The sequence below is a fragment of the Urocampus carinirostris genome, chromosome 19 (assembly GCF_059441175.1).
Source record: "Urocampus carinirostris isolate Australia breed hairy pipefish chromosome 19, RoL_Ucar_1.0, whole genome shotgun sequence".
NCBI lineage: Eukaryota > Metazoa > Chordata > Actinopteri > Syngnathiformes > Syngnathidae > Urocampus > Urocampus carinirostris.
The window spans coordinates 22,187,431-22,214,302 of NC_142367.1; the positions used below are offsets into that span (position 1 = coordinate 22,187,431).

General features: G+C 40.0%; 2 protein-coding genes across 3 annotated transcripts; one reads left to right on the forward strand and one right to left on the reverse strand.

Moving 5' to 3' along the window:
- Positions 1 to 51: 51 nt before the first annotated feature.
- Positions 52 to 22,469, reverse strand: dcun1d3 (defective in cullin neddylation 1 domain containing 3). 2 transcript variants are annotated; one of them, XM_088323656.1, is made up of 4 exons: positions 21,938 to 22,469; positions 13,942 to 14,024; positions 10,916 to 11,473; positions 52 to 6,508 (listed from the first exon to the last, which is right to left on the reverse strand). In XM_088323656.1, exons 3-4 carry the CDS (start codon positions 11,356 to 11,358, stop codon positions 5,941 to 5,943), a joined length of 1,011 nt encoding a protein of 336 aa, XP_088179782.1. In that variant the 5' UTR covers positions 11,359 to 11,473; positions 13,942 to 14,024; positions 21,938 to 22,469; the 3' UTR covers positions 52 to 5,940. The 2 variants fall into 2 exon arrangements, with proteins under 2 accessions (XP_088179782.1, XP_088179783.1); XM_088323657.1 differs by lacking the exon at positions 13,942 to 14,024.
- Positions 22,199 to 26,872, forward strand: lyrm1 (LYR motif containing 1). The gene is made up of 5 exons (XM_088323662.1): positions 22,199 to 22,760; positions 24,955 to 25,131; positions 25,211 to 25,271; positions 26,429 to 26,460; positions 26,545 to 26,872. The coding sequence occupies exons 2-5, from the start codon at positions 24,973 to 24,975 to the stop codon at positions 26,656 to 26,658; spliced, it is 366 nt and encodes a 121-aa protein (XP_088179788.1). The 5' UTR covers positions 22,199 to 22,760; positions 24,955 to 24,972; the 3' UTR covers positions 26,659 to 26,872.

Below are 26,872 nucleotides of genomic sequence, written 5' to 3' on the forward strand. Positions count from 1 at the left end.
ACAATATTGATTAATAAGCAAAAATATATTAACACGCCTTTTTTTTAAAAAAAATACTCGTTAAGAAATGTGTGTTAAATTTACATATCGTGAGCCTCCACTAGAGGGCACTGACATCATTGTCAGCCATCTTAGTGCTACGGGTACCCGATCACCAAACAACTCGCAAAAATGTACAGTTTAGTACTTTGTAGTCTTCCTTGTGCTTATTGGCATTTTTCTGTTGCTCTACACCAGGGGTGTCGAACTCATTTTAACTCGGGGGGCCATACGATAGAAAAAACATTCTATCTGGGGCCGGACTAGTAGATGAGAGAGAAAGAAAGAGAAAGAGAGAAGAGAAAGAGAGGGAAATAAAGAGAGAGAGGGTATGACAAAGAAAGAAAGAGAGAGAAAAGACAGAGAATGTGAGAAAAAAAAAGATAAGAGAAATAGTGAGAGAGGGGCAAAGAGAGAGAAAGAGAGAAATCCAAAGACAAATAGAAAGAGAAGGGGACAAAGAGGGAGAGGGAGAGAGAGAAAAAGAGAGAAAATGAAAAAGGAAGAGAGAGCAAAAGAAGTTAAAAAGACACAGGGAAAGAGACAAAGAAGAACAAAAGAAAGAGAAAAAGTGAGAGGGGGAGTGAAAGAGAGAGAGGGATAGAGAGTAAGAGAAAAGGGGAGGAAGAGAGAGAGAGAGAGAGCGGGTACAAGTAAAGCATTTGTGAGCGGCACCTAGCTTTGGCAACATCAAGTGGACATATATCAAACAGCAGCTCGTTTTTCTCTTCCGCTTCCCTCGCAGGCCAGATTCAATCCCTTTTTGGGCCTGACCCGGCCCGCGGGCCCCCTGTTAGACACCCCTGCTCTACACGATACAGCGACATAAAATATTACACACTGTCCCTTTATAAAACCGGATAGCAGTGAATGTGCATCTGCATATCAAGGATATTAAAAAAAATTGCTCCAACAGTTTTCCAAAATCTTTCAATGAGTTTCAATGGAATTAACAGCATTGCAGTATTAGCAACAATACAGCAAGCTAACATCCAGCAGTTTTGTGCAATAGTACAACCACCACCGTTCAAATTTGTAAACTGTGCATTCCTTTCGTCGTCGGGTACAAGCTGTCAAACCCTGACCGGCCGGAGGTAAACAATATCCATCTTTCCGAATCGCAGGTAAGAAATGATAATATGGCTTGATTTCGTTAGCATTTCAAGTAAAAGCTAGCATCATTGCGTTTTTCCTGTTTTCCACCAAACACGCTTAGCTGCTTATAGAAAGGAAGCGAATATCGGGAGGTGAGAAGTGGAAGGGGGCACTGCAAACCTGAAAACATTTGGGGGGAAAGAAAATGTGCGTCTATTGTCATGGAAGTCAGTTTTGACAACATTTTCAAGAAACTGGATAGAAAATGCCCTTAGAATTCAATTTTATGTTGTGTTTGCCGAAAGTGGCCAAGGCGAGGCGAGTGCAAGCATTTTAGACCCATCAAGATAAAGCACATTTCCCAAAATGTTCTTTACGTTTAGTCCCCGTTTCCCTTCTTAGAGATATTTAACAGCAGTTGATACAAAATAAAAGGTGATGCCTTGAGATACAATTTTGACCCATTCCTCGATCGTGCTAGATTTGGGTCTTCAACCTTTTTCAAGTCGAACTTTTTGTTACAAATAATAGCAAAAGGAACCCAGTTGGATGTGCATTTCTACTATATTATTACCAGGTCAATTATTTGGAGTAGAGTTCCATAGATTCAAAATCACAATGGCCAAGCATCCATCCATTATCTGCACTGCTTATCCTCAGTAGGGTCGCGGGGGTGCTGGAGCCTATCCTAGCCGTCCTCGGGCAATTGGCAGGGGACACAGAGACAGACAACTCACTCGCTCATTCAAACCTAGGGACAATTTGGACCATCCAATTCACCTGACATGCATGTTTTTGGAATGTGGGAGGAAACCGGAGTGCCCGGAGGAAACCCACGCAAGCACAGGGAGACCATGCAAACTCCACACAGGAGGTTCAATCTCATGAACTCAGAACTGTGCTGCACACACGCTAACCACTGCTCCGCTGTGCTGCACTGGTGAGCTATTTTCAGAACAAGTCCTTAGGCACCTCAGCTATCTTTACGACGTTGGATATTAAAATTGATGCTGCAATAAAGAATCTTCATATTAAATTTACTAGTGAATCTCTGCAGAGGATAAAGAATTGAGCATTGTTATTGTGCGTTGTTAAAGTGTGTTCAATTCATTGTAAACGGTCTGCATTTATATAGAAATTTTCAAGTCACTGAAGACCTCCCAAAGCGCTTTACAATGTGCTTCACACTTACCCATTCAAACACATACACACGCTCACACACTGATAGCAGCATCAGCCATGCAAGGCAACTACCTGCTTATCAGGGGCATTAGGTATTCTGCGTCTTGCCTAAAGACACTTTGACATATATCACAGAAGAGCCAGGAATCGAACTTGTGACCTCTTGATCCCAGGACAAACACTTTACCTCCTAAGCTACTGCTGCTTAAAGAAGTAGTGTCCAAAATCGATTTTGTGCAAAGGCTGTGTATGGAAAACTCAAAAGATTCAAAGGCAATTTAGAGATTTTTTATATATATAATTTTTGTGCCGCTTTATAAAAAGGTACAAAGTCAAATATTTGACCACTAGATGTCACTGTACTGTCTAACGCGAAGGTAAACCAGTGCCAAATGAGCACAGCGTCTCAGCAAGATACCGGTCAAACATGGCTGTCACTACTGTGTATGGATTCCGCTTTGTCAAGGAAGTATATATTTCTCGATTTATGAAAATTTATAAGAATTTTCCTATTATTATTTTGGATCACTAGGAGGTGCTAACTATTACGCACTGTCCCTTTAATCATACTAAACAATTAAATAATGTATGCAGGCTTGTGGCATTTCTTTTTATGCATATATTCTTAATTATATTTTTACTTATTTTCTATTTTTTGATTTGATTTTTGTTGCGCTTGCATCTTTTCTAAAGACTACCGTAATATTTTAAAATATAACGTGTGCAACAATTAAGTAATTCTATGGAAATTCTCATTTTATTTATACTTGGGTCAATTTTAATATTATTACGTTGTTTAAGGCCGATTATGTGTCAGTATCCATGTTGCTTGTAAAAATTAAATATCTAAATCTATCAGAATGTAACTCATTTTTTATCAATTAAAGTATTTAGAAAACGCATTTTGGTATAGTAAACAATATCATTCCTGGTAGTGGACGTTTTTAGGGCCACTTAAAAATATATGCCCCCGGACCAAAGTTTTAAAACCCTTGGCTAGAAGAATTGAAGCACAGCAACATTGATGTATTAGCATTAAAGCTACATAGTGTAATATTAAGCTCCTCCTAGTGGTATTATAAAGAATTTCATCCATTAAAAAACAATGCAGGTACTTATTTGAATAATAAGCAAAAACCCATGAACTCTTATTTTATCTACAAAACATAAGCCTCATCCAGAGGGCGCTAACATGATTGTCATCTTGCCATTATGGGTAACCCCCAAATAAAAACCTGGCGAAAGGCTAGGCAAAACCATCAGAAAAATTGTTTGTATTGTTTGTTGTGCTTTGTAGCATTCGTTTCCGGTTGCACTGCACATGACAGCAACATGGTGTTACATACTGTCCCTTTAAGCTAGTGGCTTAAAATAGCTAAACTGAAAAAACTTAAACTCAAGTTTTTGCATATTGTGAAGAGTTGACCATAGGTTTATACAGTGCATATATTGTACTTATTTGTCAAATAGTCAAAGCTTAAAGGGAGGGTGTGTATTATTTTGCGCCTCCTAGTGGTAAAAAAAACCCTACAATCATTAAAAAAACATGTTGATTTAAATAAACAAAAATACATAAACTATCATAATGGCATGCTTTTTTTAAAAAGACAAACTTGGCATTTATTTTACATAACATGAGCCTCACCTAAAGGGAGTTGACATGGTTGTCTGCCATCTTGCTGCTACGGGTAAACATTAAAAAGGCTGGGCAAAAAAAACAGAAGTAAAAAGGTGCGTTTTGGTCACTTGAGTTTCTGTAGTTGGTATTCTTTCTTGTGCTTTTCAGCACTCGTCTTTTGTTGTATCACACCCAACATCACGTGTCAAACTTGTGGCCCATGGGCCAATGTGGGCCGCCATATCATTTTGAGCAGGCCACAGCAGCTTAAAATATTTGAGCGTCTAAAGACTAAATCGGTTCGAGTGCTTTGCAAAAAACTACATTCCCCACAATGCCTGTCCACTAAAATATCTGCAGTGATGGCTCAGCCCCACTATTCGGCAGCATTTATAGATGCAAATGAGTAAAATCTCGAAAATATCCAAGAAGATGTTTTTTTTAAGTGCATAACATCATATTGCTGTATCTAGAGCTACATTTATTCAATGCAACTGTAATAAATGTGACTTTTCTTAGCAGTTGGTTGGTTGGATCCCTTAACCACTAAGGTCAAAGGGGCAACATTTCCTGTGGTGTGTCTTGGGCAAGTACAGCCTGGTGGTGCCAATCCCTCTCCAGCCAAACGTGAATTTCCACCCAGTCTCAAACCGGGGTCGTTTGGAGTGTTAGGCGAATGTTCTAACCACTGCAGTATGGAAACAATCAGCAGTAGATTCAGTTATTCGCCTGTCAGGATCTACAGAGGAGAAGTAAATGGAAGGAGATGAAGAGGAAGGCTGCGATTGACGTAGAAGGATGGTGTTATGAGTGCACTGCAGGAAATAGGTTTAAATGTAATAGAAGTTTGAGGTCTTGTTGTGATAGGAATGAGTGGAGAGGTATTATGAAAAGATAGTGGGATGTTTGGACGTGTTCTATGATGCAGCGGGGGTAAACCAGTGAAAGCTTTCTGGGCCTGCTGTTGAACAGAAGAGTGTGTTGTGTCACCCTGGCCTGAATGACATGGCCGCTTTCTTGCGTCCCGTTTCATCTGGAGGGACGAAAGCATGACCGACTTGGGTGCCAAGGTGCTTAACCTGTTTGGGTGCTTGGGCATTTGGGTTGGCCAAGGTCATATTTTGTGTTTTTCGCTAATTTTTCCTTTTCTTTGTTTTTGTCTATGTGTTTGTCTTGCTGTCAGACACCCCTCTCGAAGGATATGACCATGGTAGATAGTTATTTTATATTAAAGCCCCAGGGTGTAATATTTGACCACTAGATGGCACTGCAGTGTCTAATACCAATGAAAATCAGTGCCACACACAGCAGGATGCCAGACAAACATAGTGGCGACTTCTAGGTAGGAATTACACGATGTAAAAGAAATACAAAGTTCTCAACCTAGGATTTTTTTTTTAAAAAACAACATTGGTATGATAGTTTATTTTTTTTAGGCTAATATTCAAATGAATGTTTTTTTTAAGTGATGTTTATTTGGTTAGCCTGAATGTAAGTTTTTATACCACTATGAGGCACTAAATATTACACACCGTCACTTTACTTTACATTTATTAACATACAGTTTATATACATTTGTCTATATTTATATATTTTTATTTCATATTTTTAAGTTCCATCAGGCCCATTGAAGGCAATTATTACGCTGATGTGGCCCTTGGTGAAAATCCGTTAGACAGCCCTTCCTTACATTGACATCAAGCGGTAAAATAAAACTTTAAAAAAAATAAGACTGTTTGTATCTCAAGGCACCACTATGGTTTCTAAAACGGGAATTGGGTAGATGTTATAGCTCTTTGTTTTTGTCAACCTCTTTGAACACAGCCTTCAGCAGACACGGTGCATGGAAATATGAAACTTAAAAACACGGGGAGGAGTCGAGCAATAACTTAAATAGAAGTGCTTAAAAATTCAGTTCACAGAGCCCTTTCAAAACACTCCGATTAAAAACCGCCAAGCAGGAATCCCGTCCCAACTGAAATTCTCAATAATCCCAACGTTCACTCCTAAAGTTGATCTCCCTTACAAAGGTTTGCTCTCTGCTCGGCGGCCCCCCACGTCTGTGATCCGCCACCGCCGTCCGTTTCCGACCGTTCCGTCTCGGCCGGCAAGCTCTCGTTGCACGTTGCCGACCCCCGCCCCTCTCCTCCCTCTTCTCTTTTCCTACGCTCCAGTTCCCACTCCACGAAAGTGTCGAACAGGCTGGGCCAGGCCTCGTCCTCGCTGTAGTTGCTGAGGTCGGGCCCGATGGCCTGCGTGAAGTTGAGGAACATGTTCCACGTGTCCCTGGAGATGCCCCGGATGCCCGGGGGGTTCTCGGCCAGGAAATCCAGCCAGTGCTCCAGGATGGAGGGCATGTCTTGGGTGAAAACGAGACGCCACAAGGCGATGGCGATGTCCCGCTGCAGCGAGCGCTGGCCCTCGTCGGCGTCCAGGCCGAACTGGAAGGTGAAGCGGTACAGGTCCTTGAAGTTCTCCTCGCCCTGGGCCTCCAGCAGCATGTAGGGGAAGCGGGAGCAGATGCCTTCAAGGCTGTCTGCCTGGATGGCCTTGCAGCCCTCCACAAACTCTTTCCTGCACACACAGCACATGGGTTTAAAGCTCACACAGGGTTCGTACACCTTTTTCATGGCCAAATTCGAGCACTGTTTAAAAGACTTTCTGAGCCAATTTTTTTAATTTCTCCAGTAGCATTAAAGAAATTTGATGTGAATAGTGAATTTTGCAGAACCACGAATATATCTGTGATTTACATTTGTGTTTTTTTTTAATCTTGCGCGTGCATTTATCAAGACATACGATTCTTAGATCTTGAGGAATTCCGTGAATATATTTGTTTTTGAGACTAAACTCCCCCCGCCTCCAATACAGAATAGTTTTTGGGTAAAAATGACAGCAAATGTTGCTTACATTTTCAGTTGCAGGAAGGTCTTCCCATTGAAATTTACCAATGGGAAACGCTACCTACATTTTTTGCATTACCCATATTAAATGTCCATAATTGATACGCAATCCTTGCACTAATACACATTTTATTGTGCCCTTTTTAGGTGTTAGCATAGAATGCGGTTCTTTTGCACATCATTGGACAATGCCATACAAACTAATAGCAGCTGCCGTTAATCACGAGGGAAGAAGAACTATAATGGCTAAGAGCAGTGTCTGCGTCATTTGTATGCAGACTTGTTGATAAACATGGTCACAATCTCAAGCATTTACAAGGTCACTCAGATTTCAAGCAACTTTTAATCCTAGAAAACAACATTAAAATTCGTGCGTTTTCAAAGATTTCAAGCACCTGTACAAACCCTGCTCATAGTTGATCATACACAAAGAACAGAAAACCTTTTTATTATGGCTAATTCACTTGAAGTCGCGGGCATGAATTGAGCAGTTAGCTCATTGAGTAGTAGTTTGCAACCCTTTCCGTAACACAAATTCCCACGGCCCAGACCAATAATAATACGTAGTAATAACAATGACAATAATAACCCTAATAAACCTAAATCCATTGTGTAATCACTACAACACTAGGGGTCTAGATGACATAGGAAAAGGCATTAGCTTTTACCTCATCATCACACTATTTTTACTCAGATGATCCTAGGTCATTATTAGAACCAACGCGCAGACCACAGCAAGCTGGCAGCTCGCAGAGCTTGTAAATGCACAGATACTACAATTCCCACAGTGCAATGGTACTGCTTGCACGCTCACGCACGAAAGATAGATGGGGAGAAAGAACATGAGTTTGATGTACATCTGCCTTTCAATGTGCAAAGATTTAATTTGCAAATTTTATGTGGTTAAGTGTTTGAGGAAGTAAAATTAAAAGGGTTTTGAAGCAAAATTCCCCGGCACTAAACGGGATTATTTTAATTGGATTGGATTTTTGATTTGTTTAAGGATTTGATACAGTACTCATTGTTTTGTATTTCAGCAAAAAAAAAAAAAAAAAACATTCATAAGTTATCTGATGTGAATCAATTTGTTGCGCAGATGTTTAAATAACATAGGTGCGCTAAATACGTTTAAGTATAATTTTCCGATTTTTTCAGTACTATATATCTGACAATGTGTTTAATTTCTTGTTTTAAATATTTAATTAAATAAACGCATGGGTGCGTTTTTTTACGCATTTCTTCATGTTTAATCCAATGTGACATAATACTTTTAAAATGATACAAAGTTAGGTCCAGCCAGGCCTCTATTATTTTCTTCTGACTGCCTTTTTGAAACGAGCCAGACATAAAACTAAAAATTCAAAGAGTAATTAGAGTGTTTCCCAGAAATTGTGAAATTAATTTCCTTTTAGGCGCAATCCTTTGTTAGAAGACGTTACAAAAACAAATTGTCCCCATCAGGGGATTGAGTAAGACCATATGCTTCTGGGTGATTTTTATTCTTTTCTGTCGAAAACACTGTAAATCGGCGAAACTATAATCAGACACCGAAAAACCCTAATTTTTCAGAAATACAAAAGTGCGCCTTATAGTCCGGTGCGCCTTATAGACCGGAAATGCAACGCATGTAACCAAAATGCATGATACAATGAATTGCTATTGCATACAATAAGCATTTATGAAGTAATTAATTTTAGTGTTGATACGAGATTTCATAATATTTAGGTTCTATGAAACTGTTTTAATATTCTGATGTTTCTTTTGATGTAACCCTAGCTTCCTAGTGTTTTCATTTAATGAACCTTATGTAAAAATATTTAGAAAATACTGTTTTGTATGGTGCGGCTTATTATCCATTCCAGAAAATACAGCACCATAAATATCTCAAGCATGGTCATTCTACAAAGCCACAGTCCAGAAAATCATTGGCTGCTCTCTGCCCAGCCTGGAGGACATTGCTGGGTTGCAATACCGCAACGGAGCCAACAATATCATAAAGGATTCCTCCCGGCCACCACTTCTTTTGCACTCTGGTATGCGCTACAGGTTCCTTAAAACAAGGACTCCTAGGCCATCACCACCCTAAACAAGTCCACAAGAGTTAATTTAAAATGGGTTCCCTTCTAGATTAAACTGCACTTGTGTCCCAATGCACTATTTTCCTTTACAAAAGAATATTGCACTTACAACTTAAGCCAGTCTCCAAGCACATAATACCTTATGAATATTTGTTCCCATCTTTTTCTCTTTTCAGTCTTTATTATGCGTTTATCTTGTTTATACCGGAATGCCGTGTCTATACACGTTCTAAACAATGTTCACTACGTTGTTATCAATGACATTAAAAGTACATTGTGCAATATTCCACCACTAGATGGCACTGCACTGTCTTATGTGAACAAAAACCAGTGCCATTTGAGCACAGCATGGCAACAAGATGCCAGAAAAACATGGCAGCGACTACTATGTATGGCTTCTACTCTACTAAAGAAATACACATTTTTCAACATTGGTATGATAGATCATGTATTTTTGCCCATAATTCAAATCAATGTGATTTTTTTCTACTTAATGAAGGTTTTTATGAACCAACAGGAGGCACAAAATATTACACACTGTCCCTTGAAGTACATACATAAGTCGCACGAACAACTTTTGGCACAACACCACCTGATTTTGTTAGCCCTAGAACGCCTTTGACTTTTTACATTGCTCCAGTTCTCTCCGCAACATCCATTCATTAATCCCAAGTTTACATGCCATCGATTCATCAATGCAAAGTTCATGTGCAGCAGCTCGGTTTTCTTCTTTCTCAGCCAGTTCGTTTACTTTTAACTTGAAAGCGATGTCATAATCTTTTCTTTTTTGCATTCACGTACAAAGTGCGTTACCATACATTTAACTTCTTCTATTTGGTTTGGGTCACTTGTGAATTTCGAGCGCCCCTGGCGGCAGTTACTAAAAATAACATTGGCTGCAAGAGTAAAATAGCGTGACTAAAGTTCTGGCTTATAGTCCGGAAATTACGGTATTGATCGAAATCGGGAGTGGTAGTGGGTGACTCAACTGGAAGGCTATTCTATTCAAATGAAGCACAGGTTGACATTGGCAGGATATGTTTCCTGTGTACTGTGTGGTGGGGGTGTTTTGAGTAACTGTAAACCAGGGGTGTCAAACTCGTTTTAACTTGGAGGCCACATGGTAGAAAAAGAATGGTCAAGGGGGCCAAACTAGTACATTAAAGGAAGAGAGAAGAAAGATAGTGAAAAAAATCAAAAAAAGAAAAAGAAATTGAGCGAAAGAGTGAAAGAAAGACACAGCGAAAGAAAGACAGAGCCAAAGAATAAAAGAGCGAATAAAAAAAAAGAAAAAGAAAAAAGAGCGAAAAAAAAAAGCGAAAGAGCAAAACAATAAAAGAGCACAAAAAAGAAAGAGCGGAAGGAAGAGCAAAAGTGCAAAAGAAAAAGCAAAAGGAAAGAGAGATATGGACAGAAAGAGATAAAAAAGAAACAAAGAGGGAAAGAATAAAAAAAGAAAGAAAATAATAGGAGGGAAAGAGAAAGACATAGGAAAGAAAAAAAGAAAAACTGAAAAAGAGGAAAGAAAGAGCCAAAGAAAGAGAGCAAAAGAGCGAAAGAAAAAGCAAAACAATTAAAGAGCAAAAAAAGAAAGAGCGGAAGGATGAGCAAAATAAAGAGCAAAAGGAAAGAAAGATATGGACAGAAAGAGAGTGAGAGAAAAGAAACAGAGTGAAAGAAATAAATAAAAATAGGAGTAAAAGAGAGAGAGAAGAAAGGAAAAAAATAGAAAAACAGAAAGAGGGAAAAGAAAGAAAGAGCGAAAGAGAGAGTGGGAAAGAGAGAGAAAGACAGAAAGAGAGAGAGAGAATAATATATCTCCAGTGTCTGTGTGAGTGGCAGCTGGTCAATATCAAGCGGACATTTTTCTCTCGCCGTCGTCTCGTGGGCCCCTTGGCGGGCCCGACCCGGCCCGCCGGCCGCATGTCTAACACCGCCCCCAGTAAACCCAAACGACACACGGACCAGCCTCGACTCCTCCCGAGAACCCGCCGCCTCACCTCGTAAACTTGCACATGGTGGCGGCCTGGAACTTCCAGGCCAGGACCAGCACGCGAAACTCTGCCGGGTCCACGCACAAATCGTTGCAGAACCTCTCCATGCCTTCCTCCAGGATGGCGTCCTCTTGCTCGTCCTTGTAGCAGCAAAACAGTTCCTCGATCTGCTTGAGGGACAGCCCGTCTTGGTCCAGGTTGTCCTCCTTACGGGGATCGCCCGTCGACGCAGAGATGACGGGCGTCTCCACGGAAACCTCCAGGGATTTGGTGCCGTTGGACAGCTCGCCGCCGGGCTTGCCGCAAGGGGGGCTGGTTTCTTCTTTGTGACCTCCGGCGCTGCCCATGCAGCCGCTTTTCTTGTTGGACTTGGAAGCGCTCTCCTTGTCGCCGCTCTTGCTGCCGAGCGAGGATGTCGGGTTCTTGCACTTGGTGACGCACTGGCCCATGTCTTTCTGCCGGCTCGCCCGCCTTTCGATTCCTCCTCCCTCCCTTCAGTCCCCGTCCGAAGCACCCAGACGCCGAGTCTCTGGACCGTCCGGAGCTCTCACCATACCCTCAAGCCTAGAGGGGTGGGGGGGGGAAATAAAACAAATATTTAAAAGGCGTCCATTAGTAGAGTTTTTCACAGGGTTTGTACACTTTTTTCATGGCCACATTCAAGCACTTTTTAAAGGAGTTTCCAAGCCGATTTTCTGATTTCTTTAGTACGAAATCCTCTACACCTCCACGGCCATTCATAACCTTGAACCTCCCTAGCTATCCAACCTCCTTCACATTGCCACATAATCAGATCATCCTCCTCTCTCCATCTCACCGGACCCGCTGTCTGTCTCAGCTTCATGGGGAGCAGAGCTTTCAGCCGCTCTGCCCGCCAGCTCTGGAACTCATTGCCGCCTGACCTCCGGAATTTTGCCACCTTGTACACCTTCATATCAAAACTCACCTCTTCAGACTTGCCTTTTCTTGATCATCTGCCTCACATACTCCCCCACCCCCTTCTTATTTACTACAGTACTTATTACTTGCTTTGTTTTATTCTTGCTTTATTGTTGTTTGTTACTCTATGTACCTTGGGTGTCCTGAAAGGCTCTTTGAAGTACAATGTATTATTTTTATTATTATTATTATTATTATTACCGTTAAAAGAAGAAATCCAGTGTAAACTATGAACTTTGCAGAGCCACAAATATATCTGTGATTTAGATATTTGATTTTTTATCTTGTGTGTGCATTTATCAAGATAGGATTTTAAGAACTAGAACTTAAGTAAATCGCAAATATATTTGTTTTTGAGACAAATCATTCCCTATTGGATAAATATGACGGTAAAATGTAGCTCTCATTTTCAGTTGCAGGAAGTTCCCATAACAATTAACAACTAGGACATGCTACCTTAAAGCCCCAATGTATAATATTTGACCACTAGATGGCACTGTGTTGTCTGGTAGAAGCGAAGGCCAGTGATACATGGCACAAAGTGTAAAAGAAATACTTTTCTCAACCTATATTTTATATTTAAAGATAATTACCATCGGTATGAAAGTGCATGTATCTTTTCCTAGTATTCAAATTTAGGTTCATTTTTTTACTGGATGAAAGTTTTTTTTGTACCACTAGGAGACAGTAATTTTACACAATATTTGACCACTAGATGGCACTGTATTGAGTAAAGCGGATGTAAACCAGTGTCAAGAGAATATGGTAGCAGCAAGATGGCAGACAATCATGGCAGTGACTTTCAGGTAGGGATCCCAGTATGTAAAATAATTACAAATTTATCAACCCATGATTTTTTAATATAAAATTAACATTGGTATGATAGTTCATGTATTTTTGCCTAGTATTCAAATCCATGGGTTTTGTTACTGACTGAAAGTGTTTTGTACCACTAGGAGGCAGTATATATATTACACACTGTCCATTTATAGATGCCTTAGTAGTTTTTTTTCACAGGGTTTGTACAAGCACTTTAAGGACTCTCAAAGCCAATTTTCCAATTTCTCCAGTTCAAGTTATTTTTGCCTAGTATTCGAATCAATGTTTTTTGCTTTTTCTTATATGAATGAACGATTTTGTACCACTAGAACACACTAAATATTACACAGAATCCCTAACAATGTATTTATTTTAAACTTAAACGAACTTTAAACTTCAACATGTTACCTAGTGTTCTCTTTTATTGATGTTTACTATGTTTGTGAGGCCCTTTCTCAAGGTTTCTTTTTTCCTCACGCTGAGGTTCTGAGTTTTTCCTTGCCCGCATGTTGGTTTTAGATCAGGGGATGGTGTCATTGTAATCCTGTGCAGTCCTTGGAGACATTTTTGTGATTAATGGCTATACAAATAAATGTGACTTGACTTGATTTTATAATTATTAAAAAAAAAAGATCGGAAAGATGATTATTGGAACTTTTTTCCCCAATTTTTTGAACTCGACTTTTTGAACTAACCAGTTAATAATACATGAGATATTTTTTAGAGGCTGCTTTACAAGCCCAACAGAAAAGTCAAGTCAAGTCATTTTTATTTTTATAGCCCTTAACCACAAAGAGTCTTTAAGGGCTTCAAAGGTTATTGCACAGACTATTATTACAGACTATTACTACACCATCCCCTGATCTGAAACAGACATGAGGGCAAGGGAAAAACTCAAAAACCTCAACATGAAGAAAATGAAGAAAAGCCTCTTTTGTATCATTTGACATGTTTATGTCCTTTACCTGCAACCGTGTGAGAGGAAAAAGTCAATAAGCGTGCATAAAGAACAGTGCACGTTGCAGTTGTAAAGACAAAACCCAAAGTCAACAGGCAAGATGGCAAAGGAGTGTCCTTAGGTCACCAAACCGGAGCTCAGATTTTGGACATTTCTGGCTGTAACTTAGCAAAACGTGGTCAAAGTGAAGCACTGTGGACACTGGAAGACCAAGGAATTGTAAATTCATGTTATATTTTTACGAAAAGGGTCGGAAATCCCACGATGCAAATGGAAACTAAAAGAGAATGATAACACGTAACAAGCGTGTACTTACAGGCTTTCCATTGCATTGTATTGACCACAAATCACAGTCGCTCTCTATGCTTCCTCATCATTCTAATCTTGATATCTGCAAAGCTGGAAAGAAATGGTGGCATCATTACAACTAGAAACACACCCGTGTACATTTTCCACACATATATATATACACTAGGGCTGCAACTAACAATTAATATATGGATCGGATTTTGAAAAAGACATTTTCAAGTTGAAACTTTCATGCCAATTTTGTTTGTAATGATGCAATGTTTAATAAAAAAAGAATTCCAAAAGTGGTACTTTCCGCGTCACAAAATTGTGTGCACTCGTATTGATTTAAGGCATTTAGTGGTTCAAAAATCTCGTAATATAACAACTCGATGTTTTAATGAGTTGCCAACGCTTTTAATAATCAATTGTAATCTATTTCATCGATTGGTTGTTGCAGCCCGAATATACACAACACAACCGTTAAATCATTCAATGCCATAACACGTGAATATGTTTTCAGGGGCAGAAATGTTTCCACCCGGTCTCGAAGCTACAGAACGAAATTTTCCGTTCACGGTTTCCAAATCCCCGCTGGTCCGAGAGCGTTCTCCATCCGGGCACCGGTGCTGGCGAATGCTCTTCCCCCCCCGAGATCCGATCTGCAACCTCAGTGGAAATGTTTAAATCTAAGCTTAAAACACACTTCTACTCTGTAGCATATGAATAGCCTATACTTTTCATGGAAAATAGCTCTGTAATATTTGTGATTGAGGTTTTTGAGTTTTTCCTTGCCCTCATGTTGGTTCCAGATCAAGGGATGGTGTAATAATAGTCTGAAAAAATAGTCTGTTTAATAACCTGTGAAGCCCTTTGAGACTCTTTGTGATTAAGGGCTAAACAAATAAAAATGACTTGACTTGACTGTGCGGAGTTTGTACGTTCACCACGTGCTTGTGTGGGTTTCCTCCCACATTCCAAAGACATGCATTTAAGGTGAATTGGCCGGTCCAAATTGTCCCTAGGTGTGACTGAGCGAGTGAGTTGTCTGTCCCCGTGTGCCCTGCGATTGGCTGGCAACCAGTTCAGGGTTGATGATTGATGATTGCTGGGATGGGCTCCAGCACCCCCGCGACCCTACTGAGGATAAGCGGTGCAGCTAATGAGATGAGATGACTTGACTTAACAACCAGGGTGGTATGGGGCACCACATCCTGTGGTGTGTCTTGGGCAAGTACAGCCTGCCAGTGCCCATCCCTCTCAAGGATGTTCTTTGGGTAAAGTTGAAAAAGAGTGACAACGGCAAAGATTTGGCCGGCATTCGCACTTCCCATTCGAGAGAAACCTCTGGCATTGAATGGGTTTATTATCACTTTTGAATACTATCATTTCATATCTTTACTCGTTTTGTGTCTGGCCTTGCGATGCCACACTCGATTGTATCATTTCGAATTTGAGGGAAAGGGAACCGAGGCAAAGCCCATTGACTCAGTATTGCTCGAGGCATGTGCAGACACGTCCCTTTGCAGCGCCCATCACCACTCTACCCAACACATCTTTAGGATAATGAAGCAATTGCTTGTTTTAATAATCATTCATGTCCCACATGAGAACGGAATCCTGCAACCGACTCTTTAATTGAGAAGCGCCCGCCCCGGGCTGACCGAGATTTTATGTAAAAAGCACTTTGAAAAAAACAAACCGCGGGTGACTCAAGTCTTGGACCTAAATCAAGTATATTAAAGCTTTATACAGTACATTTTCCACGGTTAACTCTACCGAATGTGCGAGGCTTTCTCTGTACCATAAAGGCTCCTTTTTCCCCCTCCATTTTAATTGCAGCGTATCCGAAACGCTCTTGGATTCTTGGGATCCACGAGACGCAAATGAATACATAAATAAAACAAAGAGACAGCTCATAAGTCCCCAAACATGTAAAAGGAAACAGTGTGAAAATCTGCCTGGCTGGTCAAATGAGGTTGGGGAAAACTGCGGTCCTGATTATGTTAATTAGTCCAATTTTTTGCTAAAAATGGGGCAAATTATCAACACGAAATTGCTCAGTGACGCACGTGTTTTCAAAAAACGGGCGGAGGCTAACCAGATTTGAAATCATCTTACTGTGACACTCGTTTTAACGGTGGGGGATTCCACAGGCGTATATAAATATTTTTTTCAGAGGAGATTCTTAGACATTTTCCGCAGTGCACATTTAAGTATCACAAAGCTGCCACATTTGAAAACAGGGTTCGTACACCCTTTTCATGGCCAAATTCAAGCACTTTTTAAGGACTTCCAGAGCCATTTTTTCCAGTACCAGTAAAAGAAGTAATATGGTAGTGTCCTACAGGCGCTCCCCTACTTTCGACTTACGAAAAACGGTAGATACTGAAAGATCTTATACATTTGACTATAAAGGATTTTATACGATTGACAAATTACATTTAATGCAATAGATATTTACTGACTGTGCCTTTATTCAATGAGCAGTGAAAGGTCAGGGCAGGCTGGTGGAGGATGTTGTTTACAGAACGGAACGTAATGCTGATAAGATAATCAGCACACTCAGACGCTGATCGGCTCGGTGTCGTTTTGAGGAACCTAAGACATCGGGACGCTCGTCTATGAGATTGTGAAGCCCAGGTTAGGCTTCCTTGGCACGCCCATGGGAGGAGCTGGCACACCATTATGCAGGGAAAGGATGGTCAATAGGAAAAAAGCTAAAGGACTTCAGAAGAGGGCTTCCCAGAGACTCCAACGTCGCTAATTCAGCCGTTTTCGATGGAGTACACGTAGTTAAATTGTTAAGGAAAATAAATCTGCCCCCGTGTGGAAATGTCGGCTTTCCTGTTCATTTTTCCCTCAAGAAACGGGCGCATAAATTGTTGGGTGAATGTAGGTTGTGTTTGGTTAATGGAGTCAGATAACTAATTCAAACAATTATGTAAACTGTACTTTTTGATAATTCCGGGATGTCGAAAAATATCCGGACATTCCTGTAAGTTAGATTTTGTATTGTGCAGAACAGGACATTACTGTAGTGCTTCTTTCCGCCACTACCTGTGTGTGGCGCTGTGAGAGGTCACCCACCAACATACACCCCGAAGAAGAAATCCGCTTCCTCTTCCTAGTTCGCGTGTAAACATACTATACTGCATCTCAGATTCAGATTCAGATTCAGATCTACTTTATTGTCATTCTAGTACACGTGTATACAGAACGAAATGTCGATGCATCTGACCCCCACAGTTTCCTTGAATGTACAGATATAAATAATGTTGTATTGTATTTTGGCTACGTGTAGTATTTTACCATAGTGCCGATAGTGCAAGAAGAGTAGCTAACCAAATGTGCAATATGGGCAGTCAGGTTAACAAGTCAGGTACACAGTAACATTAACACTGTAACAATAACGCTGTAATTACAATAGTGCAGAGAGCAATGTGCAAGGAGTGGCAAGCTATAAAAAAAACTGCCAGTAGTGCAAAAGTCAGATTAGCAGCCGTTTAGATTTAAGTTAACTATATCTCTATATCTCCAGCAGGAACTTTGACATTTTTATTGTTTAATATCTCGTGCATCCGTTCAATATGGTTGGTGTAAAGAAGAGGCCAGCCATTTCATTTTGAAATGAAAGTGGAATAAGAAAGATTGATGCGGTTGAGAAAATGGTCGAAACGCTTTTTTTCTGCCACTATCTACTACGAAGGAAGTCTCGTAACTCTTGAAGCCCATCTTCCAAGAGTAAGTTACACTTAACTTTAGTTATCTGTATAGAGCAGGGGTGGCGAACACGCGGCTCTTGGCAAATAAGAATGCGGCTCTTTGCATCATCATATTTTCTATATACTGTGGCTCTTTGCCTCGTTTCATGTTTAGTTTTCCCCCCTCTTAAAACACACTTGAATCCATCAGCATTAATAACAAATAATAAATCATATTTTGAAATTAATTTGGCAGATTTGTCAGTGCGTGGTGTGGCTCTTTTGACTCGCAGTTAAAAACTTCTTTTATAAAATGTTTATTTTTTTAGTACAAAACAATACAGGTTACTTATACAAGACTTAAACATACTTATATAAACCTTAAAGATACAAAATATAGCACTGAAGCAACTTACGAACAAATTCAACTTACGATCGTCCGAAACATATCTCGTTCGAAAGTAGGGCAGCGTCTGTATATTGTTAATAATGTAATCAATTGTTATCAATATTATTATTATTGATCCCACCAACACCAACTAATGTGTGTTTAGGCCCACAAAAAGTCAATTCTTCAAGTTTTATTTTTCTTCATTTAATGTGTAGGAGAGGGATGGGCGCCACCAGGCGGTACTTGCCCAAAACACACCACAGGGAATGGTACCCCTATGACCCTGGTGGTTAAGAGATCCAACCAACCAACCAACAAACAAACAAACAATGCAACAATTTCAAGCATTTACAAGCATGTTTAACTTCTCAAAATTTCTCAAATATTAAGCGTTTAAGGAGTTCAAGCACCTGGACTAATCCTGTGAAAATCATATTTTGGAATGGATAAATAACTTTTAATTTGGAACCTTTTTTTTCTAGTAGTATGAGGGTGCCATTTTTAGGTTGAAAGTGGTCCTGAGACAATGTTATGTAAATGGACTGCATTTATACAGCGCTTTTCAAGTCACCTGAGATCTCCCAAAGCGCTTTACAATGTGCTTCACACTAACCCATTTACACACACACTTACACACCGATAGCTTTATCCGTTTAAAATAAACTGGAATCGTTAATAACTCAATGTACAAATTAAGTATGATTACAATTGTTTAATATTTGCAACAATGTACGTATTTGTAAGTTTTCAATGTTTGATTATTCAATAAAATGCACATTTAGTTATTTGCTATCAACTGGCATCGAAAACTACAGGTAGTTCAGGTATCACTTGAGATGCAGTCCATTTACCATTCTTGCTGGTTGAATTTGATCTTGCTGGGATTAGCTCAGGTGGTAGAGCGCTCGTCTTGGGATCAAGAGGTCGCAGGTTTGAGTCCCTGCTCCTGAGTGTTATATGTCGAAGTGTCCTTGGGCAAGTCACTGAATCCCTAATGCACCCAATAAGCATGTAGGCGCCTTGCGTGGCTGACTCCCTATTGGTGTGTGAGTGTGTGTGTGTGAATGGGTAAGTGTGAAGCACATTGTAAAGCGCTTTGGGAGGCCTTCGTTGACTTGAAAAGCGCTTTATAAATGCAGACCATTTACAATTGTGAGAAGACGGTCTTATCTTTGTTAGCCAATCATATCAGGACAAGGCAGGGAGGGAATCTATGAGAATCAAAGCCAAATCTGTAATTAATCACTAGTTATATGCCATTATTAACGGATATTTTACCGCCATAGTCATCCTATGAATAGTTTTTGGAGAAATTGGTTGTTAGGTCTCCTGAATCAGGAATGCCGGTGCACTTTGATGTTTGTATTTTGTTTTTTCTTGTTTAATTTTTCCAATCATGTTGCAACAAATATCACATCACAAAATTAATAAATCACCTAAAAAGAAAAAAAGGGATGTCAGGTTGAAGCCAAAGGCCTAGGAGAGACCCTTCTTCTTTCAGTCATATAAACAATTTATCTAACTTACATCATTATAACAAATCATTTGTCAATCCATCTGAAAATAATCACATTGTTTGATTTACAATATATACAGTATTTTACAATGTTCTTTCCCCCCCATCCTTCTCCTTACTCCCTAACAATATACATGGCCAAATTCAAGCACTTTGTAAGGACTATTATGTTGAGGTTTTTGAGTTTTTCCTTGCCCTCATGTAGGTTTTAGATCAGGTGATGGTGTCATAATAATCTGTGGTTTGCAATAATCTGTGGTCTGTGCAGCCCTTTGAGCCTCTTTGTGGTTAAGGGCTATACAAATAAACTTGACTTGACTATCAAAGCCAAATTTCCAATTTCTCCAGCACCAGTAAAATAAATTCAGAGTGAATGGTGTATTTTGCAGATCCACAAGTATATCTGTCATATACACGTTTTTTTCAAGTCCTGAAATATGTCCCCTATCTTCACAATTTACTTGTGTGTGTGCATTAAGTAAGCATGTAGCAAACAGTTAGCAAACCAAAATACAGGTAAGCTAGTCATCTACATGATTTACCTTAAATATGACTTGAGAGAGCTGACTCCCATTGTGAGGATCAGTTACATCTCTTTTTAGCATACTTGGCAGCAGGCTTTCCATGTATTTGTTCCAGATTTCAGCCATTGTCTTTTCCGTTTTCTAGCCATCGTTTTTTTAGAACGTCAGCCTTCTGGCATCTAGCACCTCTTGGCCACCACCCCTAGTGGCCGATGATGCTTCACAACACAACGCCATACAAACTAAAACCGGCTGCCGTCAATCACGAGGGAAGAAGAAATGCAACGGCAAAGTCAAGCCACCAGAGAAAGCGTGTCAGCCTCGTTTTGCAGCGGACTGGTTTACTTTTTTATTTTTAACGCGTGGTCAGACTGTCGAGAAACATGGCAGTAATTTACAAGCACTTCACCCAAAGTTCAAGCACCAAAACTAACTCTTAATTGAATGAGCAACACCTGAAATAAATAGGCACAAAGGAGAAAATACAGTGGAACCTCGGTTTTCGAACGCCTCTCAGATCGAACAAATCGGAGTCCGACCAAAAATTTCGAGAAATTCTTGCTTCGCTGTTCGGTCAAAAAATCGGAGTTCGAACGCCGGTAATGCGTGAGTGCGTACGCTAGGGTGCGATGCTGAGCGGCGTACGGGTGTAGATCGCTCTTTTCCTGACCGACTGTTATCGCGTGCGGACGTGCTTCGTTTTGCTTTCGCTTTTAATATAGGTGTACGAAGTGTTTTAGCCCCTAATTATGCCTCCGAAGAAAGTCATTGCAAGCAGCAAAGTTGCTACAGGTGAAAAAAGAAAGGTAGTGCGTACAACTATTGCATGTAAGAAAGAAATAATAGCAAAATATGAAGGAGGTGTGTGAGTGTCTGATCTTGCTAGGAATACCCCACGGTCCACCTGTGCCTTCTGCTGACCACCACAAGGGTAAGAAAATCCTATTCATAATTATTGTCTTTATCCTTTTTTTTTACACGTTCATGTTAGCGTAATCTTTCGTACGGATGATTACGATAACGCAAACGTACAATTAACCTGGGTTAGCTTCATGTTTACGTTAAACATTCAAGTTAAACCTTAAGGGTGTTGGAACGGAGCCCAACATTCAGGGTGTTGGGACGCAGCTCCCTTTCCAATTAACTGCTCACCGCTTGTTGTGGAGACCCGGGTGCTAAATGACTTGTAAACGACCTGATTTTTTTATTTTCACACGTTCACGTTAGCGTAATCTTTCGTACGGAAGATTACGATAACGCGAACGTACGAATAGCTTGGGTTGGCTTTATGTTTACGTTTAACATTCATGGTAAACATTCAGGGTGTTGGAACGGATTAAAACGATTTACATTATTATTAATGGGAAAAAGGATTTCGATGATCGAACGAATCGGTTTTCGAACCGAGTTCTGTTACGGATTATGGTCGAGAACCAAGGTTCCACTGTATTCCGGAGAAAGTATGAGAAGCGTCCTTTCTTGTGAAGAAGACTGCATTACTGAGATTGACTTCTAGATGGCAGCATTGTTTACTCGCTGTCTCTTTAAGGAGGGCAGTAAAAACACTTATTTAGTCGTTTTTACACTAGAGGACCTTTGATCAATGATGCTTGGTTGTAAAAATGAATGGATTGCCACCAATGTTATTGTACATTTATTTCTTTTGGAGAAATTATTTTGCAACAATGTGATAGCAGTTTGAGTACCAGTTCCCTTAGAGCAGAGTCACTTATTAACAACACCGTGTAGACATTTAAATCAAACTAATGAGGTGAAAGTGGGGAAATGATGAAGAAACCGACTAGGGCCCTTTTGATGTCGCCTCGATGGAGTAAAAAGTTAGCCATCAGCTAAGCTAAGTCCCTCGATTATGAGAGTCTCAAACTCACCTTTATTGAAGTTCCAGTGTCGTGGAATCGGATAAGCATCCCCCTCCGGTATTTCGCCTCGATGATAAACTCGTTAATTAATTTGACCGGTGCAGCCAGAAATGAACTAGAGAGAAACTCGTCGCGTTAACTCACATTAGCGCGCCCAGCTAGCAAGCGGCTAAAAGAACTTACTAAGTGTAAAAGCGGTGGCAGCCAGCTCGGTAGAGGAAAAGACCGACGTTTAACGAATGACGTCTAACGCACGTCATTTTAGTGGCGTTAAACGTACGTGGATAAGAGTTGCAAGGCTTAGATCAAAATAGACGGTCCCCTCATTTCTTTGTGCTTCCCCCTTTTTTTTGGAGGAGCTTCTTTACGGGCATTTCAATGCATCACTTCCTGCTTGGTTCCAAGCGGCGAAAACAGCTGATCATTACCCCGGCGCCTCGAAATATTATCTCTTCATTCTGTTAAACGACAGCGATCGTAAATGTGTATTTTCAAGCCGTAATACATAATGAATAAATAAAACCCGATTGAATGACATGTTCCGTTGATGCAACGTTCGCGAGCTCTTTAAGAGATTACGCCGTGTGTCGCGGGAGCTATTGAAGTTATTATATAAAGTATTGATAAAGGGGTTTTATTCATAAATTATGTTTTTCGCCCTAAAAAATGAATATTTTTTTCTCGTAAACGTGTTGTTGGACGCGTACCTTTGTTTTTGTACGTGTTTTTATTTTCGTTGTGACCGTGACGTCATTAACATGCGACAAGCAATTGAGCCACCCAAGCCAGGCAGCTTCACCTTACAAGGAACACTCAAGATCACTTTTCAAAGGTAATCCGTTGACGGATTGGCATTCAATTTCAATAACAAATGGAGCAATATATATTATTTTTAATTCACTTGAAAAAGAAGGTGTCATGCTTTTTTAAAAGGGTTACATCTGCCTTTTTGAGTTTCAGACAGCAGCGTACTCACCAAGACATAAGTAATCGAATATAAATCTAAAGGTTTCAGGAAGCATCCTACTAACTATGTTATAATTCCTAATCAAAATTATCCAGTACGTAACATGCATTTTTCACAACAGCCAATGAACAAACAACGCTTTTGCGACATCTAACGTGAATTTAGTGGAATTGCAGGAGTTTTATAAACAAATATTTTGTGATATTTCTCTTGATTTTCAACCTTTTTCTAGTGATGTTTATTGTGATAAATATTTCCCCCAAGTACGCATAGCCCGCAGAATACTTTTTTTTGTTTTGGAAAATACATATCAATTTGTAAATAGACAAATGGATAAATATAATTATACGAAAAAGATTTGATTAATTCCAATATTTTAGCTTTCGTTTTAACAAACAGCATATCTGATTAAAAACTGAGGGACAAAAAATTGTCAAAAGGCTAAAATATAATGCCTCGCAAAAGTATGGTCTATAGGATTGAGGTCTGGACCAGGACCTTAATATTGTTAGTTTTACTATAGGGTAGGTTTTGCTTTGTGTTTAGTGTCATTTTCCTGTTTGAAGGTGAACCTGCGCCCCATTCTCAGGTCTCTTGCACACTCCAACAGACTTTCTGCCAGTATTGCTCTGTATTTGGCTCCATCCATCTTTCCATTAACTAAAACACTCTTCCCAGTCCCTGCTGAAGAAAACCAACCCCAGAGTATGATGCTGCCACCACCATGTTTGACAGTGGGGATGGTGTTGTCAGGGTGATGTGCAGTCTTATTCTTACACCAAACGCAACACTCTGCATTTAGCCCCAAACGTTCAATTTTGGACTCATCCGACGAGTACACCTTGTTCCACATGTTATTTGTGTCTCCCGTGTGGTGTCTTGCAAGCGCCAAACAAATATGGTATTCTTTTGGAAAGGCATTCTTCTTGCCATTCTTTTATACAAGGCAGATTTATGAAAAGTACAACTAATAGTTGTCTTATGCACAAATTGTTCCACCTCGGATGTGTATGCCTGCAAGTCATCCAATGTGATCATCGGCCCCATGGTTGTTTCTCTGATTTGTTTTATCTATGTTTGGGGTGAAAGATTACAGGGGTGACCAGGTCTCGGTAGGTTATCAGTTGTTTTATGCATTTTGATATTATTACTCGCTGAGATGTGTAAATGTTGCAAAATCTTCCTGTATCTCATTCCTGCTGAGAAATATTCCACAACTGCCTGGTGTGTTCTGTGGTTTTCATAATGTTAGTGGCTTCTTTCACATCTCTGTGATCCCATCAAGGAGCAGATGCATTCAAACTGAGACTTAATGACACACAGATGCACTCTGTTTATCGTTTTAAGTCATTCGGGTTTACAAGGGATCATTCAGAAGTGATCGAGGAACTTCGAGAGTCATTTGGCTGAGCTGAGAGGACAGTTTTGGAGCCGACGTCGTTGGGCGTCGCCCCAAAACATAAACAGAGCCGAGATATGACGGAAAGGGAACGTTGTTTATTTCATCCATCCATACATCCACATTCAAGCCACTTTACTCAGACGCTGGGTTTTTATACTGTGTTCAACAACATCGGTGAGCAGTGACGTGGTGTTTTTCTCGAACTTGACAGTGTTTTTGCCCACCGACTTGGCTCAGTCAACACCTTGGTATTTCCTGTATGATTCTGCCACCACCATGTTTGACAATGGGGATGGTGTTTTCAGCGTGATATGGGGCGAGAAAAACACCTTGATATTTCCTGTATCAACATTGTTTCATAACATCCAGATGTTTTTCATCAAGCTGACTTGCAGTGAATCCACAACAACAGGGGGGCCAATATTTTTGCATCTCCGACTTTTCATTTTAAATATTGTCCAAAATGTTGAAATTATTTGGTTCCACTTCACGATTGTGTCTCACATGTTGTCGATTCTTTGAAAGTATTCTTCACTTTTTTAGCTTTGAAGCCTGAAACGGGGCAAGATAACAAAAAGGGGGTTCATAATTTTGCTAGGCTCTGTAAAATCTGAGTTAAAATTGTGACATCAAAATAATTTTGACTATCTTTGGCAGAGACATTCGAAAGCTAAGATGACGGCGTCCACTCAGAGGACAGTATTGTCTCTCTACAAGCGGGTGTTTCGCATCGCACGGACCTGGCAAGCCCAAAGCCGAGTGGAAAGCGAGACCATTACCGAGAGGAATTATATACTCCAAGAAGCTCGTACTTTATTCCGACAGAACCAGCAGGTGAGAGTGACATGCTGCTAGTACATGCTGCAGAAAATGATGGGACATGCGTCACCGACTGTCGTTTGCTGCTTTGCAGATAACCGATCAAGAATCAATCAAGAAATGTATCGAGGAATGTGAAGCAAGGATAGAGATCGGTAAAAATGAATAAGAACATTTTTCTATTTACAATCATTTTTGGGGAAAAAAAGGGAAACTTTAAAGCTGGGTTTTCAAAATTGTGGCTTGGGGCCAGTGTGCGTTTGTCTTAAAACAGACCCTTGAAGGGATAATGTGAATTATTTAGCAGCTTGAAGTGATTGAGACAAAAAAGAACAATGATATCAACCCGGGTTTTGTTTTTTCAATTGCATTAATTTGACACAAAATTGTTTTGCTAATTTTAATTATTAGTTATTTATTTTTTTACTAAGAACAAAAAAGTTAAAATGTATTAAAATTAGAAAATTAATACTTAAAATGAGCAAAATGAAATATCTCTTTTTGTTGTTGTTTTTCGAAGCATTGTTCCTAAATGCCCAAACATAAAAATACGATTTTGTTGTTGTATTTTAGAAAAAAAAACTATTATAACGGGTTTGGCACAGCTCATCCTTAAGTATCAAGCCTCTGAGAAGGATTTTGGAGTTTGATCAAACACCATTTGATGGCAAGAGTGTCTTTATTCAGATCTTTGTCCACACATCATGGGAGCCCCCACATTTAAGTGTCGCTTCCTGTATTCAGCGAATGAGATTGTGTGGGCGGCCCCACATGGCGAGTAGACTTATTGAAGGAGTGTGATGAGAGAACAGAGCTTATTCTTTTTGAAATAAGACGACAAAGACCCATCATTATCGTTTGGTCAATGAGGGATGACGTTTCGTGCAAGTTCGCATAACGCGGTCGCCCGAGGAAACGCGATTAAGATGGTGACCGAAATTGTGTGATCACAGGGGAAGCTCTTGTAAACTTCATACATCGTTCATGCATGGTTCAGTGTTTTTGCAATACAATGTTATTTTGCAAGTAATTTGGCCTAGGTTTATGGAAAGTATTGTTTAGATATCGGCAGTATCACAAATGCAAAAAAATCAAGCCAACCAAAATGAAAGTTCAGCTTGAAATGAATCCTTTAGGAAAAGTCTTTTTCTTAGAAACATTTTTAAGCTCTCTTTTGATATGTCCTTTGTCTATATAGCTGTAGAGAACTAGATTTTCTGTAGGCCTTCAAAATGAAGTAAAAATAGATAAAAATATCTAAATTTTTCGAGTTTAAGACCTCTGCTCTAAAGCGTTTTATTCTGTCTCACAGGCCTCCATTACCGGATCCCCTATCCAAGGGCTGTAAGTAAAAACCTTTGTTCTCCTTCCCGCCCCGAACCGAAATGGAGAAATGGTAAAATCCTGTGTTTGATTTCCTTCCGGAAGACGTACCTGCCGCCGCTCGGGCTAGCGACTCAGAAAGGGAGGAAGCTACGAGCGCAGCAGCGTCTGAGGAAGCAGGCCAAGCCCATTTATTTAGAGTCACACAAGGAAACCTGAGGCTCGAATATCGGGGAGCGCAACTCTCGAGGCGGATGCCGTACAAGACCATCTTTTGGGGCCTTGGAGTCCCTGCGGAACTGAGCATTAGTCATAATGGAGATTTCTGTGTATTTCTTTTTATATTATTTTAACATTTGCAAATATTTATTGCTCTCCTTGACATTACAAACGTGTTTTTGTATCACTTATATTAAAGCCTGTGGGAAATTGA